The 18,007-nt window shown below is 40.4% G+C and overlaps 1 protein-coding gene across 1 annotated transcript; it reads right to left on the bottom strand.

The window, feature by feature from the left end:
* Positions 1-3,733: 3,733 nt before the first annotated feature.
* On the bottom strand, positions 3,734-14,784 carry rbfa (ribosome binding factor A). Its single transcript, XM_041183323.1, has 7 exons — positions 14,389-14,784; positions 12,968-13,010; positions 8,630-8,803; positions 7,174-7,286; positions 5,267-5,351; positions 4,906-4,991; positions 3,734-4,275 (listed from the first exon to the last, which is right to left on the bottom strand). The coding sequence occupies exons 1-7, from the start codon at positions 14,544-14,546 to the stop codon at positions 3,837-3,839; spliced, it is 1,098 nt and encodes a 365-aa protein (XP_041039257.1). The 5' UTR covers positions 14,547-14,784; the 3' UTR covers positions 3,734-3,836.
* Between the last annotated feature and the right edge of the window lie 3,223 nt (positions 14,785-18,007).

Raw genomic sequence — 18,007 nt, forward strand, 5'->3', positions numbered from 1 at the left:
GAGAGAAATTATGGGCTAGTGCTTCTCCTGTTTCTAGGCCCCTTATTCCATCTTTCCTCCACCACCCTTAACCCATTTTTCCCCGCCCTCCTGCCACCCTTAGCCCTCCCCCTCAATCATGCATATTTTTCCCCCTTTTAAGATTCACAAAATCACAGCTAGGTCCTAGTTAATGATAACACCCATTGTTGTCATCTAATTATAAATATTGTCTGATATATGCGCAGCACAGGTCATTAATATTATGAGCAGCAGCAACATAATGTTAGTTTGCACTCTATAGGTGATACCTCCTTGATTATTAAACAAACCAGAGAGTACAAATTTTACTCTAACAGCATTTTGCAATATTATTAATGTGACAGGAAAATATCCCATTAGTTATTTATAACACCGTGCAGACGATAACACGGATTTCAGTGATTTCTTCATCCCTCATTAACTTGCTTTGCATATCGCACCATATGGACAGTGACAGTAAATTCATATTTGGGGGAAAGATTCAATACTTGCAACCCAAATAAACTGTACAAGATCTTTTCCATTCTGTAGAAGACTTTCTTCTGCCTGGGTGCATGATATTATTCAATATAATTATTTCATACAAGGGGTGTAATTGGATTTTATTTTATCAGTCACCTAACTGATTAGAAAGATGAAATGACTCCTGAGCAACAAAGTGGAATGATTGAAGAACATAGGTCTTCACTGAAGGTGAGAAGTGTTGGAGTCCTTAGGTGTCTTTGTGTGAAAACTTTTAAGAGGCCAGAGGACAAAGACTGAATGGTTCAGAAATGTATGTGTTTTCTTGATCAGCAAGTCTGAAGGGCCCTGCCTCAACCTCAATACCTGCCCTCTCTATGTTGTTGGTACTAATGTGCACCATAACATCTGGTTCACTCCTTTCCTCCTGCAGAATATTCTGTATTATATCCTTGATGTCTTTTACCCTGGTACGAAGGAGGCAACACATCACTAACTCACAATGACAGTTAAAGAAATGCCTCTGTCAACCTTAACATTGGAATCTTTTCACAATTGCATTTTTACTCACTGCTGCTCTGTCCTGTCCAGTCCCTTATCCATCGGTGCCACTGTCTAGACAGCAGCCCTTAAAGATGTTGTCACTGCCAGGAGTCTCCAATGCTAAGTACCAGTTTGAGTGTGTCTCACACCCTGAAGACTCCTGCATTTCTTGCCTCATCTGACTCCTCTAGATGGCTACCCATCTACTATCCTATACTCTCACTGTCTGTGGCGTGTCCACCTCCTGGAATATGCAGTCCAGAAAACTTATGCTTCCTAATGCTCCACAGAGACGCTGGCTGCCTCTCAAGCTCAGAAGTCCTCAGCTGGAGCTCAAACAGCCGGAGACACTTCCTACACATGGTTCCACAAGACACATGGAATGTCCTGAAATTTCCACAGGGTGCAGGAATTGCAAGCAACCAATCTCAACTACTCATTACTGTTATACATACCCTATTCGTGCTGATACTTTACCTACAGTAAGAATACCATATTCAGTATTACAGCATATTGTATAGTACAAACTGGAGGTCAATACAGTCAAAACATTACATTCAGCCAAACATGTTTAGTGCTAAGTGATAACTAGTTTGCATCCATTGTACTCACTTTTTAGACTGCTTATGAAAATCCAATTAAATCTGCTGCATTTTTATAAATTCATTCACGGGATGAGTGTGTCACTGGCAGGGCTGCATTTGGTGCCCATGTCTAATTTCACTTGAGGTGGTGGCGGTGGCAGTCTTCTTGAACCACTCCAGTCTCTGTGGTGTAGGTATATCACAGTGCTGTTAGGGTGGGAGTTTCAGGTTTTTGATCCAGCAACAGTGGTGTCTTGGAGTTCCAAATCAGGATGGTGAGTAACTTGGAGGGGATTCCAATAAATCAAAAACCTGCTGATTCTGAACAATTGAGAAAAATGTTGTCCATGTAGTTTTCCCTGTAAGTTTCACTAACAATTATTCATCTCAAGCAGACAAGAAGGGACAATAGCTGAGAGTCCCTAAATTTTGGGCTATGCAAACAACTAGTTAACATCTATTTTCAAAGGCAATGAAGAACAGTATACTATGATTCCTCATCTTATTAGTGTTATGATCCCGTAGACCAATAGCTTTGTAAAAGAAAGGAATCCACAGGATGTCAATGGAAAAAAAAAGGACATTTTATTTAACACTTTTACTGTAACAAATGAACTAAAATCAGGATAAAAGCAAAATGCTGCAGACAAAAACAGAAAATGTTGGAAAAACTCAACAGGTCCGACAGCACCTGTGGAGAGAGAAAGAGAGTTGACGTTTCAAGTCTGTATGACTCTTCTTCAGACCTCTGAGTTATACGGACTTGAAATGTCAACTGTTTCTCTCTCCACAGATGCTGTAAGACCTGAGTTTTTCCAGCATTTTCTGTTTTTGTAACTAAAATCAACATAGATCAAACATTAGTTTGATGTATCAGTTGCCTAATAACTAAAGAAAAAGGTGTCACATTAACCAATGCAACCAGAATATGCCTCAAAAAACTTTTATTCTAAGCCACACTACTGGCACATATGTAGTATTAATGGGACAGTCTCAAAGTCTCTCCTAGCTCTCCAGCAGAGGTTTACCACTCCTCGCCATGCCAGGTCAAAAGTACCAGGGTTTTTTGACAATTGGTCCATTCTGCCTGAGTTTATCACCAGCAAAGCACATCTTGATAAATTCCCCCTCTCCCTTGTGTCACAAGAGTCCTGACAACCTAGAATTCCAGAGATTCATGTAGCTGACCCCATTTAAACTGCTTAGTCATCTTTGATAAAACAGTTTTCTTCAGGGAGTTTTACTTCTGCTCCCCGTCGTTTCCTACAGAACAGATTTGGCCCTGGGGGAGTTCCAATTCTTTTCTCCCTGCTACTCAGCAGCAGCTTTTTCTGTTCTGTGAGAGATGTTATAAACTGCAACTCAATGGGTTTCTATTTGAGCTTCTCTTCCTTCTCAACTCCCAACACTATGGCAACCTGAAATGCACAGACACTTTTCCAAACAAAAGTTTTTAAACCAGGAATTCATCACCACCTCCCCCCCCTTTCAGAACCTTCTGTTTTATTTTGAGTTAAAGGAACCTTTATAATCTTGATAAGTTCAGCATTCATGACAACATCTATAGAAATTTTTGTGCAAAGAAACAAGTCAGTCAGGATATCAAAGTAGGCAATCTGGTGCTATAACAGTGGAAATATAATTAACCCTATTGTGGAATCCAAATTTGAAACATTGTTGTATTCTTTTAAAAAAAATACATGAATAAAAATGGCTCTTGCAGCGCCCATTTTAGCTAATAATTATAGAAATGAAAGAACAGCCAAGAAAAAAAAAACTCAGTGGTGGGTGCATTAAGTGATAATCAAATCTTGGATTACCATGCTCAATACACCTCAATGTCTCCCTGCAATGGCTGGACTCAGGAACTCAGCATTAGAAAGTTATAGCAAACTGAATCGTAATGCTACATTTTGAACTTTGGGACCAGCTGGACGGACTGCAATTTCTTTCATCATATCTACCGCAGCAAAATACGACAGAAAATCATGCACATCACTATTTGATCACTTTATCCGAAGAGTTTTAACAAAGTTTTGAAGAATTCAAACCAGAGAATGATTCCCATGTGTAGTCACAACACTCAGCTTTTCATAAAAAAGGAACCTAGGGGAGGTGAAGGGTTACATTTTGTGGTTTATTTAAATAAAGTTCAGTGGCTCAGCACTACAGAACAAATTTAATTACAAATTGTAAAGATTGAGAGACAAGTACACACTTTAATAACTATATGTCTTTTAGAGATTTCAAGTGATTTTTTGGATCTTCTTCCTCCACCTCGAGTTCCTTCACTTCCTCATTCATTTCCTTCAGTTCCTCTTCTCTGTCTGACAATGTGTCAGCCATTGTAGAGTCCATGTTATACTTTTCTAACAAGTACATCTCAGGTGTGATATCATCAAGCTTGTACTTGGATTTTTTCTTCTTTATTCTCTTTAGTTTTTTAAGGTAAGCTAGTTGCTCCTGGCACTGTTCTGGTAACATAAAACTATTTGTTTCCAATAAGTTTCCATTACTTTTCTTTTTGTATTCCAATATTTGTCTGTTCAGTAAGTCATGGTCAATACCAAAAAGATCCACCTCAGGAGATGATGGAGGCAGATCAGATGAGACTGATATAGATTCTTGAGAAGTAGGTTTCCAGGTAGAGTCTGGAGGAACTTGTCTACAAGGGAAAAAGGTGATAAGAGAAATTTTTTTTTAAATAATCAAGTGTTCCTGTACATAGCAATTGCTAGATAAAAAAAACCAAGATCCATGTAATTCACCTTCTACCATCCTCATAGTCACATTATACAAAGATAATGGAGTTGACTAATCACAGTAAATCAATCTTTATCGATTCATCTACAACAAACACAAACTTAACACAGGAAAACTCCAGTAAAGGGACTTTTGGGAACCATAGGTCCAAAATCCCTATTCCTTCCAAACACGCTGCACTTACCAAATGACATGTCTCAAATTACACAAATATTGCACCCCAAAATGTTACTTTTTGAAATTTGTATTTGGGTGATTCAGTATTCCCTCCCAATCATCCCCTGATTTAATGATCAGATCATTCTGCTGCAACTAGGAGAATGGAATCTATAGGCTGCACGCCTTCTTCAAGTGGTTAAGACAGTGGACTGGCAACTATTCATTGGCGCAAGTATGAGTTTACATTGCATGCATGACAGAAACACATCAAATTAGCTACCAATATCATGGTCCTTTGTTTATTTTTGTCTCAAAGATCAAATTTGCAGGATTAAAACACCTTTTTTAAAATAATGTTATAAATGGTAATTACCTAAAATGCTTTGGGTTCCAAACTTGCCCAGTATCTGCAGTCTCTTCTTCAGAGCCATAATCAGCAATTTCTAACAATCTTTCTACCTGTATTAAGAAGTAAAATTTGTTTTAATACAATCTGCTTTAAAAATCTGTATGTTAAAAAGAAATGATATACACGAATTAAGTGTTTTATCTTCCTTTTTTATGGTCTTGTCAAATTGTCAATGACAAATGCATCATGTTCTTGTTGAGCTATAGGTACATTATTCTGTTCAGAACAGACAAAAAATGTGTAACAATACATAAAGCCTTATTTGCTGGTGTTCAGTCTATTTGCACATCATTCATCATAGAAATTCGTTACAATGATTACCCACCTCAGCTACTGCTGTTTGCTGTTGGTCTTTAACAAAGACCACTGGAGGAACGTTGCCCATGACTTGCTGAGTAATAAGTAGGTGTCTAGAAATTAAAAAGGACATTTTGATTTGTTTGGAATTTGTCCCCCTCTAAATCAATTAATGCTCCCACTGTATTCTCAATATCCTGTTTCATTGAAAACTATAGATACAGTAAACGTGGCTTATAAATAGTAATTTAGTAATATGGAACTTCGAGTATTGCTGAAAAAGGAGACATGCTGTCATAGCTTTTTGTCTTGCAGTCATCAGAACAGTTTGCAAGAATACCAATAGTAAAGGGAACAACAATTTATACTGCATGAGGAGAAAGTGCTAATTTACTTGGCAAATGACTGATAGAGGCATTGCCATAGAGAATGCACCATTCCTTGAACTTATGAACTCAGCAATGCGTGCAGTTGAGTTCAGTTTCAACAACACTATATGTGCCCAAATAGATGGTGTTGCCATGTGGTCCTCACCAGGCCCAGCTCTTGCAAACATCTTTATCAGTTTCCACGAGAAACTCATCTTCGATGGAATGACATCTAATCTTCTACCCCTTGCACATTTGCTATATTTGAATTGGCAGCTGCAGGTAAGAACTTCCTTACATACCTTAATGGGCTCCATCCTGTGCTCAAATTCACCTTTGAAACGGAACAGTCAAATGAGCTCCCTTTCCTCGACGTGCTAGTTGAGAAATTTGCCAATGGGTTCTCTACCACTGTCTATCACAAGCCTACCTTCACTGAACAATATACACATTGGGATTCCTACAGTTCCACACAGACAAGATTGGACTTATCGGCAACCTCATAAATAAGGCCCGAGCAATTTGCTCACCATACAAGCTTGATGCTGAATTAGGGCACATTAAAGCCATCCTGTGGGATAATGGTTACCCTGATCAGATTGCTGTTCACTGTATATCACACAAACTCATGAGTGGATCTAAGGCCACCACTTTCAGTCCCGAAAAATGCCCAGTCTATCTCAAATTACCCTGGAAGGGCAAGGTGTTGCTCAAATTTTTGAGACAGGTGAAATGAGCTGTTACCAAGCAGTAGCAACACACGTGGTGTTCTCCACTAACAGGACATTGCTGTCAAGCCAAAAAGGCATTCAGTCTATCGCATTAATGAGTAATGTGATACATGAATTTAAGTGCTGGTGTGTTGGCAAGTATGTAGACAGCATATCCCAATGACTGGCGAATCATATCAAACAGCATGCCCCGTTGGCTGTTCACAACAGGCTAATTACAAACCGTACCCAACCAGCCCATGCCTGCAAAACTCAAAACAGTGTCCAACATTAGATGTGATTCCATGATTGCACAACATTTGGCAAACAATCCTGTGCTAAGAGTTACTCAGAAAACCAATTTAAGATTATCAGTCAGGCTCATGTTTTAGCACATTTACAAGTGCTAGAAGCTACATATATTCACAGAGCCCAGTCCTTTGCAGACAGAAGCAGCATGTTCATGCATTGCGCCTTTATCAACTAAGCAAACGCCAGGGGGATAGCCATTCACTGGTTCATTCCCCATGATAATACTTGACCAGAGTCCACCAGCCTGGTTTGAATTTGAACAAAAGCTTGGCAGTTAACTGTTCCCTGGTGCATTCTCCATGGCAATACCTCTACCAATCATAGTACACTTGCCAATCTAATCAGCACTCTCTTCTCATGTAATACAAATTTTTGTCCCCTTTACTTTGGTATAATTGTGAATTGACCTGATGAAAGCAAGATGAAAAGCTTCGACAGCATGTCTCTTTTCTCAGCAGTACTCAAATGTGGTTTAGTTAACATCGAACTGCCAATGTAATGATCAGCGCACAACTTAATAGAAAAATGGTGATGATGACACTTACCTTACACGTGGGGAATATTTATCCAAGACTTGCTGAACATGATCATCTTTTGCCATGGAACCACTTGCCACCCAGTAAGCTCGACATGCCGAAAAATTCACAGTCAAAAGAACCTATAATACCAGCAGCCAATCCAAATATTAATGAATCTCTGAACTTTTGTACAGCTGTGGATTCAATCTTGATCAGCAGATCGTCAGGACTCAGCACGTTTTATCCTGAACTATCAATGTAGCCAGGTTATCATCCAGTATTATTTATACTATCACAAATAATTTTACAGACTTCAAATAAAAGAACAGCTAATTTGTCCCAAAGAAACCAAAAGATGAAATGTCCAATCTAGAGAATAGAAGTTCTACCCTCTGGATTAAACATTCTATCCCTTGGTTTTGATGTTTTAAGAAGTTTTTTCAGCATTTTCAGAATAAAATTTACCTTCCCAGAGATTTTGTTCCTTCTCTTACATTTTTATTATAAGATAACTGAAAGTGATTTGTAGCAAAATCAATCACATTCTTTAAAAAAGGCATTTACAATCTCACTACAAATAGCAAACAGGAAAAATTCCCTTGGCATTTTCTAAACTGCTGACATCCAAATCCATTCCTTATGCTCCTACTATAGAATTGTCTTTACATTCTAAATACCTACTGTTTACTCAGTTTCTAGTTACAGTCACTAAGAAGGACCCACAAAGATCCCTGCTTTCACATAAATGAGAATAAGTTACATCTGGGAGTGTTAAGACCTGACTGAAATCTGGTCAAGATGCTGAGGAAGCCTGGAGGCAGTTATCCAAATCAATCTGTAGGATTTTTACACAGAGACCCATTTCAAAATGTGTAGTTCTGAATGCATTTTTGTATAGAAGATGGTATCTGAAGACAGGAAAATGGTAGGATTACTAAGCAACCCTGGGGCTTCACTCTCTGCAGGGAAGAGGATGATGTGGCACGCAATACAGGCAAGAGTTTTACAGGTATGGGAAATCTGGAGTTAATAACACTTTTCTTTCAGGTATAAGACTGTAGGAAATACTATGAAAAATGATTGATGTGAAAGAACAGGAGGAAATTTTGGTATTTTTATATAGCAGTAATGGTACTTTGGAACAGATTATCACAGGGTGGTAGTTGGTAGAGAGACAAGAGAAGGGAGTATTGGAACAGAGAGTCATGTTAGATTTCAAAATAAAAGATTGGACGAATTCCCAAGAAATAGAGCTTTTATTTACAAACAAATAACAAATACGATAGGAGGTACAGAAGGATAACTTGTTAAAAATAAATCCAGTTCAACACCGATGCCGGAAGGGAGATTGCATTCTGATGGGCTTTCATGGAGTTCTCAGTAAATTAAAAAATTTTGATATTAAAATTGTTCATATTGTTTCCTTCTCCCCGCTGCCTTTAGATAGAATAATACATTAAGATGATAATAAAGTTGTACATACTTTGGATATCTCAACTTTGTGGTCATATACTTCTGGACTGACTTCATTACTGTTCAACAGCTCTGTGATTGCTTTATAAAGAACATTATTGAGTGTTCTCATTCGGATAGTGTCCTCCTTCTGCACCTTGCGTTGAGGTTTCAATACATTCTCCAAACTGGAGGGCTTGTAAAACTATACAAAAACAGCAAATGAAACCAAACAATTGCAAATTGTCAAGATAAATAAGATACTACTTTTTAAACATTGAGGTAGATCCAAACTAGGCCAAATCTAGTGAATTTGATTTCATATCAACTTTAATGTTTCAGCTTGGACCAATCAGTAGTGCTCTCATCTTTAAATCAGAAGGTTGTGTACTCAAAGGTCACTACAGGACCTCAGCATATGATGAAAGCTAATTCTCCAGTGGTGCTTTGTTGCTTTTCAGATGAAGTGGTCCATTTTCATGTTAAGCAAAATCCCTCAACACTTTTCTCCCCACATTCAAACCAACATTGCTCACTCAACAAATGTTACCAAAAATACAGGTTAACTGCTCATTCAACTTGCTACTGCTCATTCAACTTGCTACTGTTTTATTAACCCAAGAAATGCTACACTGTGTATTGCACAATTATTTAACCGTTTAGGTAGAAACGTGTTCCTTTAAAGGTTCAAAATTCACACTGACCTAGGCCTGTGTTTGCTTAACAAAGTTTAAGTGCTAATGAATTTGAGATTGCAAGTCAGAAGCATCAAGTAACTAGCAACAACAATGTTCCTGGACATTGCAGTACCCACCAATCATTCCAAACCTAGCTGACTCTCAATTCATTCACTTAATTTGGCTAACTATGCTTTATTTTAACTCCCAGACAGAAATATAGCAAGGCATACAGCTGGTCCACAAAGGAAAAGCAGCAGGTAGACTCATTAACATGCCACTTGCTCACCCAAACAGTCAAGAAGTCAACATGTAGTGGCTGCCTGGCAGTTAAAAGGCCACTTTCAGGGACCTAGACAATAATCCTTAGCTCGAGGAAGGGAATCCAATGGTAGAAGAGGCTCATTGTTTCCTTGTTGGGCCCAGAGCCCTGGGTCCACAGAGAAACTTACTGACCTTTTTTTGCCCCAGTTGCTGTCTCCATTTTAGCTCTTGCGTATTTTCCTTTACTTTTCCCTTAAAAGAAGCAATGGTCTCTGACTCAACTATTCCCTGTAGTAAAGTATTCTAGAGATCTTATAATTTATTTATCCTACCTTCTTACTTTGGTTTCAGTTGAGGAGTTTTAAACTGACCCCTCTCCATTCAACTCCCAAACCAGAGGTTGTTTCCTACTGACATTACAACAATTCATCAATTTAAAAACGTACAGTAAATCTCTCCTAAGCCTCATCCAGTCCACTGAAAAAAGTCCCAGTACAAGTCTCCTGTCATTGCTATAGCTTCTCATCCCTCTCCCAGGAACTTATCCATCTTCCTTATGAAGGACTACATGAAAACAATACTCATTGAATGCTTTATAATCTGTTCCAGAGGGACAGGGAGCGGACCCTGAAAAGAAATAATCAAGATAATCAAATGCTTAAGGATTTTTATTTGCATCCCTATTCATAACAATAAACCTACCCAACTGAATCTAAACTTTCATTTTCTCAATTGCAGACTCTCTAAATCTGTGTTTCTCTTAAAATAAAAACTCAAACTCCTGTAGTCTATTCTCATAAGTAAGGACTCTTAAGAATAGATATTTTGGATACCCTCTCCAGGGTTACAATATCCTGCATCACATGTGGAGACCAAAGCCTGGCACAATACACCAGCATTTCGTAGTCAAGCATAGTATTAGGTTTTATTTTGCACTGTCCTAGCATTACAACTTAAAACCCAATAGTCTTCCTAATAGGTTAACTAATGCTGGTGGAAGAGAGGATTTAAACTAATTTGGCAGAGGGAGGGACACCATGATAAACCTGGTTCAACAAAGGGAGGAAAGAGTACTTAATTTTCCTCACTAAAATGTATTCAGGAAAGATAGGGAAAGGGGGAAAAAGGAAAGCATGGCAAACTTGATCAGAGATACTTTTATGCCACTAGAAAGGGATAGGTACAAGAGAGTTCAAACATAGGTTGGTTAGAGTTAAGGAACAATAGAGAAACTATTATGTTGCTGGTTGTATGCTATAGGCTACCAAGTGGTAGGAAGTAGAGGAGGAAATTTGAAGGCAAATTGCAGTAAGATGCTAGAGCTTTAGAGTAGTGATAATGGAGGACTTCAATTGTCTGAGAAAATAACAGTATAAAGGACAAAGAGGGGAGGAATTCTTGAAATGTGTACAAGAATTCTCTTGATCAGTTATGTTCCAAGCCTAACTAGAAAGGAAGCAGTGTTGGATCCAGTGCTGGGAATGAAGTAGAGGAATTGGAGTATGATTCAATGGTAGGGCATTTGGAAAACTGTGAGCACAATGTCATTAAGGTTTTGAGTAGTTATGACAAAGAACCAGAAAATATCAAATGTGCAAATACTCAACTGGGGGAGAACTAATTTATTTGAACTAAAAATGGATCTAACCAAGGGGACTGGAATGAAGCGTGGCAGGTAAAAGAGTGAATGAGCAATGGGAAGGCTTCGAAGAGGTGATGTGGGTACACGTTAGACATATTCTCACGAGGGAGAAAGAAAAAGGAGAAAGCAAGAGCTCCCTGAACAACTAAAGATATAGAGATGCGAGAGAAAAAGGAGTTGCAGTTATGATATATGTTAGGTTCATTATTCAGTAGAGAGCCAACCTGAATCCAAATGGTACTGAGGGGAACTGAAGAAGAAGCAAGCAGGGCAAAGAATGAGAACAGATTAGCAAGTAACATAAAAAGGAAGCCAAGAGTCTTTTTAAAAAGATGCAAATAGGAAAATGGTAGCCACGGGGGAGGGTTGGGGCAAAATAGGAACCAAAAAGGTGGCAGAGTGCATGGCTGAGTTACTAAATGAGTACTTTGCATCAGTTTTCATACAGAAGAGGATGCTGTGTTATGACGTGGCAGGTGATGTGTCCCAGTTGCACCAAATCCACAAGGGAAACTTGGCCAAGCTATCAAAATGGTTTTGCAATTTAATTTATTACAAGAAGATTTGTGCACTAAATTCAGTAGTAATAAGTTCACTAACACCTTTACAGATTTTAAAAACTAAATTAATACATTTATTAACAAAATAAAAGACTTCAAGCACCTACACAAGATTAGTTACTTATTATAACAAATCCAAAAATTCTTAATTAAACTGTCTCCCAACTACACACCCTCTTTTAGGCAACAGTCCAAAATAGATTTTTTAATTTAAATAGCAAGTCAGCACGTTTATCACAGCATCCATTCTTCCAAAGGCTTTGATCCAACTTTAGTTACTGGGCACAGCAGACTTTTGCAAAAATAGACAGAAGCTTCCCCAAGGCTGTTTCACACACTCCTGTTAGATCTTACATGGCCAAATAACATCAACCTTCCTTCCTTATTATATGTTTCTCTCTCTTTAATCTGTAAATTCCATTGTTCTATATGTCTTTGGAAATGTACTTTTCCCATAATATAAATATATTTCATGTTGCTAATGTGGTCAGTACCTTTGGGGAAAAATAAAACATAATAACCTTGCCAGTTAGTTGCAAACATCCTACCATCCCTTTTAAACCCAACAACTCTTTCACTTATCTAAAAAATACAAATCTCCTTCACAACCTACATGCTAAGGCCTCATCCATGTTTACTCATTAGCATTTCAAATGCCTTTTACCCCTAACTTCTTTTGATAATTTCAAGCTTACACAGAGCAATCTGCACTCACATCCATAAAACTACTTTACAATAAACCACAATAATAATGAAAATTATAATTTCTTGACAGCTGCTAATGTCACAGTAAAGGAGGAAATACATAGGATAAAAATAGATAAAAAGAATGTATTTAAGAGGTTGGTAGTTCTCAAAGTAGAAAAGTCACCTAGTTGGATACATCCTAGATTGCTAAAGGAAGAAAAATGGTAAAGAAAAATTGAGTGATTTGATTCATTCAAAGCTGTTGGATATTGTCTATTTTTAAAATGTAATTTGTTAACTTCATGATTGATGGGTATCATCCTTGGCTTTTGCTATGACACGAAGCAAAATAGATAATTTATGGCTTGAGGCTGAATGAGTACTGTTGAAGCTCTTTACTACCAGAGAAACCACATGAACTCTCTCTATTACACCAACTAAAAGTTTCTTGCATGACTCAAAGACTAGAATTATTTTATCTCGGTCAGAAAAATAATAAATTGTAAACTGCATGCACTATTTACTGAAAAATTTCTTACCAGTTGTGATCCCAGTGTAGGGCTTTCATACCAAAACTTCTTCCTGTATTGACAGTCAAAAAACAATAGGCTGAGCATATAAATATTTAAGGTATAGTTTTAGGCTGTTGCTACACCACTGAGGCTGGGAGCTACACAGTTACATTGCTGTTGTGAATCGCAATCCTACCACCAAACAAGCTCACACACATGCAAAGTTATCCCCATGGAAAATTCTGAAAGTTTTGCCATTGCGAACAGGAATGAACATGGTGGTAGCAAGCTTAACCCAAGTTCTGTAATTTTAATGAAGACTGGCTCTAATGGTTTAGGATTCATTCTGAAATGACTAATTTCCAGTGCCAGTGTAGTTCGCCAAAATCTATTTGTTTTTATTCAATGAATATTAAAATGAAACTAAATTAGTATTAAAAGGGGCTGTTATAACAAGTGCTGTACTTATAAATACCACATAAATCTTATTGTAATACTCCAAAATGGCAATTAGTTAGCCAGCTTGTTACATTGGATTTTTCCTAAAGATCCACAAGATACATTTCATCATTATTTCCTAACAAACTACATAGCACACTATATCAGACCATTGTAATAATGCCGAGATTAAAATGAGCAATTCGACAGCTTGATTCACACTTTTAAGATCATTCAATGGAGGAGCAGGGGACAGATAAATCAAATTAAGGTTATGTGAACACTATATAGGTACAGTAAGCCATTTAACCACAACTTGTATTTATATATTCATCAGCATAGTTCTGACGAAGGGTCATCAACCTGAAACGTTAACTCTTTGTCTCTCTGCAGATACTGCCAGACCTGCTGAGTATTTCCAGCATTTTCTGGTTTTTGTTTATTACCTCTGCCACTTTCACCCCTGTCTGTAAACCACATATCTCAAAAACAGACAGATTTCAACAAAATCTGGTATACAGGTAGGGTATGGCCCAAGAAAGAACTAATTAGTTTCTAGCAAAGGTGCAGATCCAGGCCCTTGAATTTTTTAAAGCATCCATTAACACCGGGAAATAGTGTGAATTCACTTTTTCCTTTTAAAATGTTGATTATTTTAGAATGTTGTGGGTTGTCTCAACTGTTGTGGTGGAATTTGTCACAGCTGTCAAAATGTGAGCAGAGTTTTTTGAGCAGATTGCTAGATGCGGAACTGCTTAAAGTCTCCTCAGTGGGTTCAAAGCTCTTAAAAAAAAATTTCAGCGTTGTGGTTATACAACAACTTAAAAATTCTGCTTAAGGAAGACACAGTACAATTGAGACTTCCACTTAAAACACACGCGCAACATTCACATTTTATCAGCAGGAGCAGGGATTTTAAAATTATATACTCGCTTTACCGCCACTCTGCCACCAAAAAATTATACAAACTACAATTCTGATTATAAATCACGTAAGCACAAAGCACTCACTTTGTTTTGGAGAGGAATTTCTTCAATAAGCTTTTCTTTGCATAAAGACAGCCAGTGGTCTGCATATTCCTGCACTGACTCCCGGTCACCAGCAGACCCTGTAATTTGCGACAGCCAGCACACCTGCGCAATGCGCTCGCCACTCCAACCGCTGCCATCGGGCCGACTGGGAAGACACGGGGCGGTCCCGGAGTGGGGTAAAGGCGAATAGCCAGTCTACAACCATGCCCGCTTGTCCATTGCTGTCGAAGGAGGAGTGCAGGTGAAAAGAGAACTTACTTCTACCCGGAACTCCCCTTATAAGCAGAAAGACACTTCGGCCTTCAACGTCCTAGCAACTGGTATCGTCACGCTCCTCCAGTGGACCCTGCTAGTGCTGTACATGCGCGCTTTCGCCCGGTAATGGAACCCTGATCATTGTTGCGCGTGCGCGCTTTCGCCCGGTGTGGAAACTTCGTCATTGGTGCGCGTGCGCAGCTTTCGCCCAGTGTGGAAACCTAGTCATTGTTGCGCATGCGCGGCTTTCACCCGGAGTGGAAACCTGGACATTCTGGCGCATGAGCACCATCGCCCTTTCGGGAACCTGCCAATACTGCGCATTCGCGTTATTCTCGTCCAATGACGTGCGAGCGCCCTCCTTTCCCGGCTGTCAATTATCACATTGCATTTGAAGCTTGCACTCGTTGCAACGTGGTACGGTTGCCGTTTAACTCGAAAGAGTTACGGTTGCCGTTTAACACAAGGTTTACACTGGAGTTCTCAAGATGTTTGATTTGTGAAAAGCAGAATAAAGTGGATATTGGACATCTGAAATAAAATCAGAAAATACTCATCAGGTCTGACAGCATCTGTGGAGAGAGAAATAGAATCAACGTCTCAGGTTGATGTCCTTTTATTAGAACTTGGAAAAGTTAGAGTTACAATAGGTTTTAAGTAAGGGATGAGTAGGATAAAGGAAAGGTCTGTGATAGGTTGGAACACAGGAGAGATTGAATGACAGAAGAACTAGTGATAGGGCCAAAGGGGATAGTGCTGGGGCAAGAAAAGAAACAAAGGACCATAACTTCTGAGTTCCAGGGTGTCATTTTGGGGAGGGTTACCCCGAAGATGCACTGGGGAATCACCTTCGGAGGTTCACAGGTAAGGTTTGCACAGTAATGGCCCAGAAATGCAACTGCCCCTGGGCAATTGCCCTACACTGGAAACCATCTGAAAATGCAATTTAAATTGCAAATTTTGGATGGTTCTGATTGGGTTACATCAGTAGTTACCCAGAAGAAGTTAGAAGAATTAAAACCTCTTCTAACTTAAGGGAAACTATTGTACAGACCCACAGGACACCCCCACCTACCCACCCCAGCTCCCTCCACAGCCCCCACAGGACTCCTCCCACCCCCAAGGGATTACAACCCCCAACAGGGACTCCACAACCCACGGGATTCCCCACCCCCGTGAGGGCTCTTACCTGCCCCCCGATCAGCCTCAACTTTCACCATCATTCCCAGGCCCGACACGACCTAACCCCCCATTCCCCACTGAAACCCAACCCAACAGCCCTCTCTGAAGCTCGACATCCACCCCACCCCCACAACTGCCCCCCCCCCCCCCCCCCCCCCAACCCAAGGCCCAACCTCCCCGAGGCCTGACCCTCCCACACACCGCTCTCCCACCACAGCCTGAGGCTGGGCCAATGCCCCCACTCCCCTCAAGGCCAGACTCCTTCACCTCTCCCCAAGGCCTGACCCCCCCACCCCTCTGAGGCCCCTTGCTCCCACCCCCATGAGGCCTGACACCTCCAAATGAACCCCAAAGCCTGACCTCCACCCACAGACCACCCCCAATTCTTACTCACTTGCCTTATACACTTATCTTCTTCCTGGCCTGTCAATGAACCTTTAACTTACCTGGTTTACAACAGCTAGTGCCATAAAAAAGGGGGCTTTGACTGAGGTCCCCTTCAACGCTAGGCCCCCGGGACAAGCTGCACGACTTGGATCTCATCCAGCCTGCGTCGGAAGGTCGGGCGAGACGGGCTGGAAAAGAAATTATGGTAAAATCTAGGAGCGGAGTGGCAATCCGACACTGATTGCCACTCCGAGGAAGTTCAGGCCCATAGAAATGAAATATGTGCCTAGGGCAGGTGTGCTACTCAAAAGAGAAAAACATACATGCAAAGAAAAGGAAACAAAACGGGGACAGAGTTTACAATCTGAAATTGTTGGACTTAATTTTGACTCCAGAAAGCTGTAGAATGCCTAATTGAAAGATTGGGTGCTGTTCCTCAAGCTAACACTGAGCTTCTCTGGAACAGTGCAGCAGGCCAAGGATAGAGATGTCAGTGTGAGAGCAATGTGGAGAATTAAAATGACAAGCCACCAGAAGCTCGGGGTTATGTCTGCAGACTGAACAGAGGTGTTCCGTAAAGCAGTCACCAAACTACTTTTGGTCTCCCCAGTGTAGAGGAAAACCCACCTAATGAATTTTAGCGCTCAGCATGACGTTGAGCTATTTGCCTCCATGCCCACTTCTTTGACCAGGAATCCACCGCTGCTCAACAGACCCTTTAACCCACCTCCAGTGTTTCCCTCCACCTGAACCCCTCCCTCTGGGCTCTCAGCCTATCTTGATCTTTTCATTCTGGACAGCAGGGGTGACACCGGCAGCCTCAATTTCTCTGCTGCCTTCACTCAAACCTGTCTTCCTCTGAACTTGCTGCCTCAGGTCCAACCCTGACATTGTTATTAAATCTGCTGAGGGGGGTGCGGGGGGGTTCTGTTGTTGACTGGCGACAGACCTAACTTGCAGAAGCTAAACGACAACTTTAAAAAATAATTTTAATGTGATGTGGGCATTGCTGTCTAGGCCAGCATTTATTGCACATACCTAGTTGCCCTTGAGAAGGTGGTGGTGAGCTGCCGCCTTGAACTGCTGCTCTCCATGTTGTGTAGGTATACCCACAGCGCTGTTAGGGAGGAAGTTCCAGCATTTTGAACCAGCGACAGTGAAGGAAAAATGATATATTTCAGGTCAGGATGGTATGTGGCTTGGAGGCAAACTTGCAGGTGGCGGTGTTCCCATACCTTTACTGCCCTCGGTAGAGGTCCCGGATTTGGAAGGTGCTATCGAAGCAACCTTAGTCAGTTGCTGCAGTGCATTCTGTAGATGGTACACACTGCTGCCACCATGCATCGGTGGTAGAGGGAGTGGATGTTGAAGGAGGTGGATGGGGTGCCAATCAAACAGGCTGCTTTGTCCTGATGTCGAGCTTCTTGAGTACTTTTGGAGCTGCACTCATCCAGGCAAGTGGAGAGTAATCCATCACACTCCTGACTTATGCTTTGTAGATAGTGGACAGGCTTGGGGCAGTCAGGAGGTGAGTTACTCTCTGCAGAATTCCCAGCCTCAGACCTGTTCTTGTAGCCACAGCGTTTTTATGGTTCTGTTTCTGGTCAATTCTCTCACATTTCCTCCTACCTCCTTTTCGACCATGACTCCACCATGGAACACCAAGCCATTGTTTCCAGAACAGTCACTGATCTTATCTCCTCTGGTAATCTTCCCTCCACAGCTTCTAACTTCATAGTTCTCCAATGCAGTAGAGATCACTCATACTTCCTTC

Source organism: Carcharodon carcharias, chromosome 3 (genome assembly GCF_017639515.1).
Source record: "Carcharodon carcharias isolate sCarCar2 chromosome 3, sCarCar2.pri, whole genome shotgun sequence".
NCBI lineage: Eukaryota > Metazoa > Chordata > Chondrichthyes > Lamniformes > Lamnidae > Carcharodon > Carcharodon carcharias.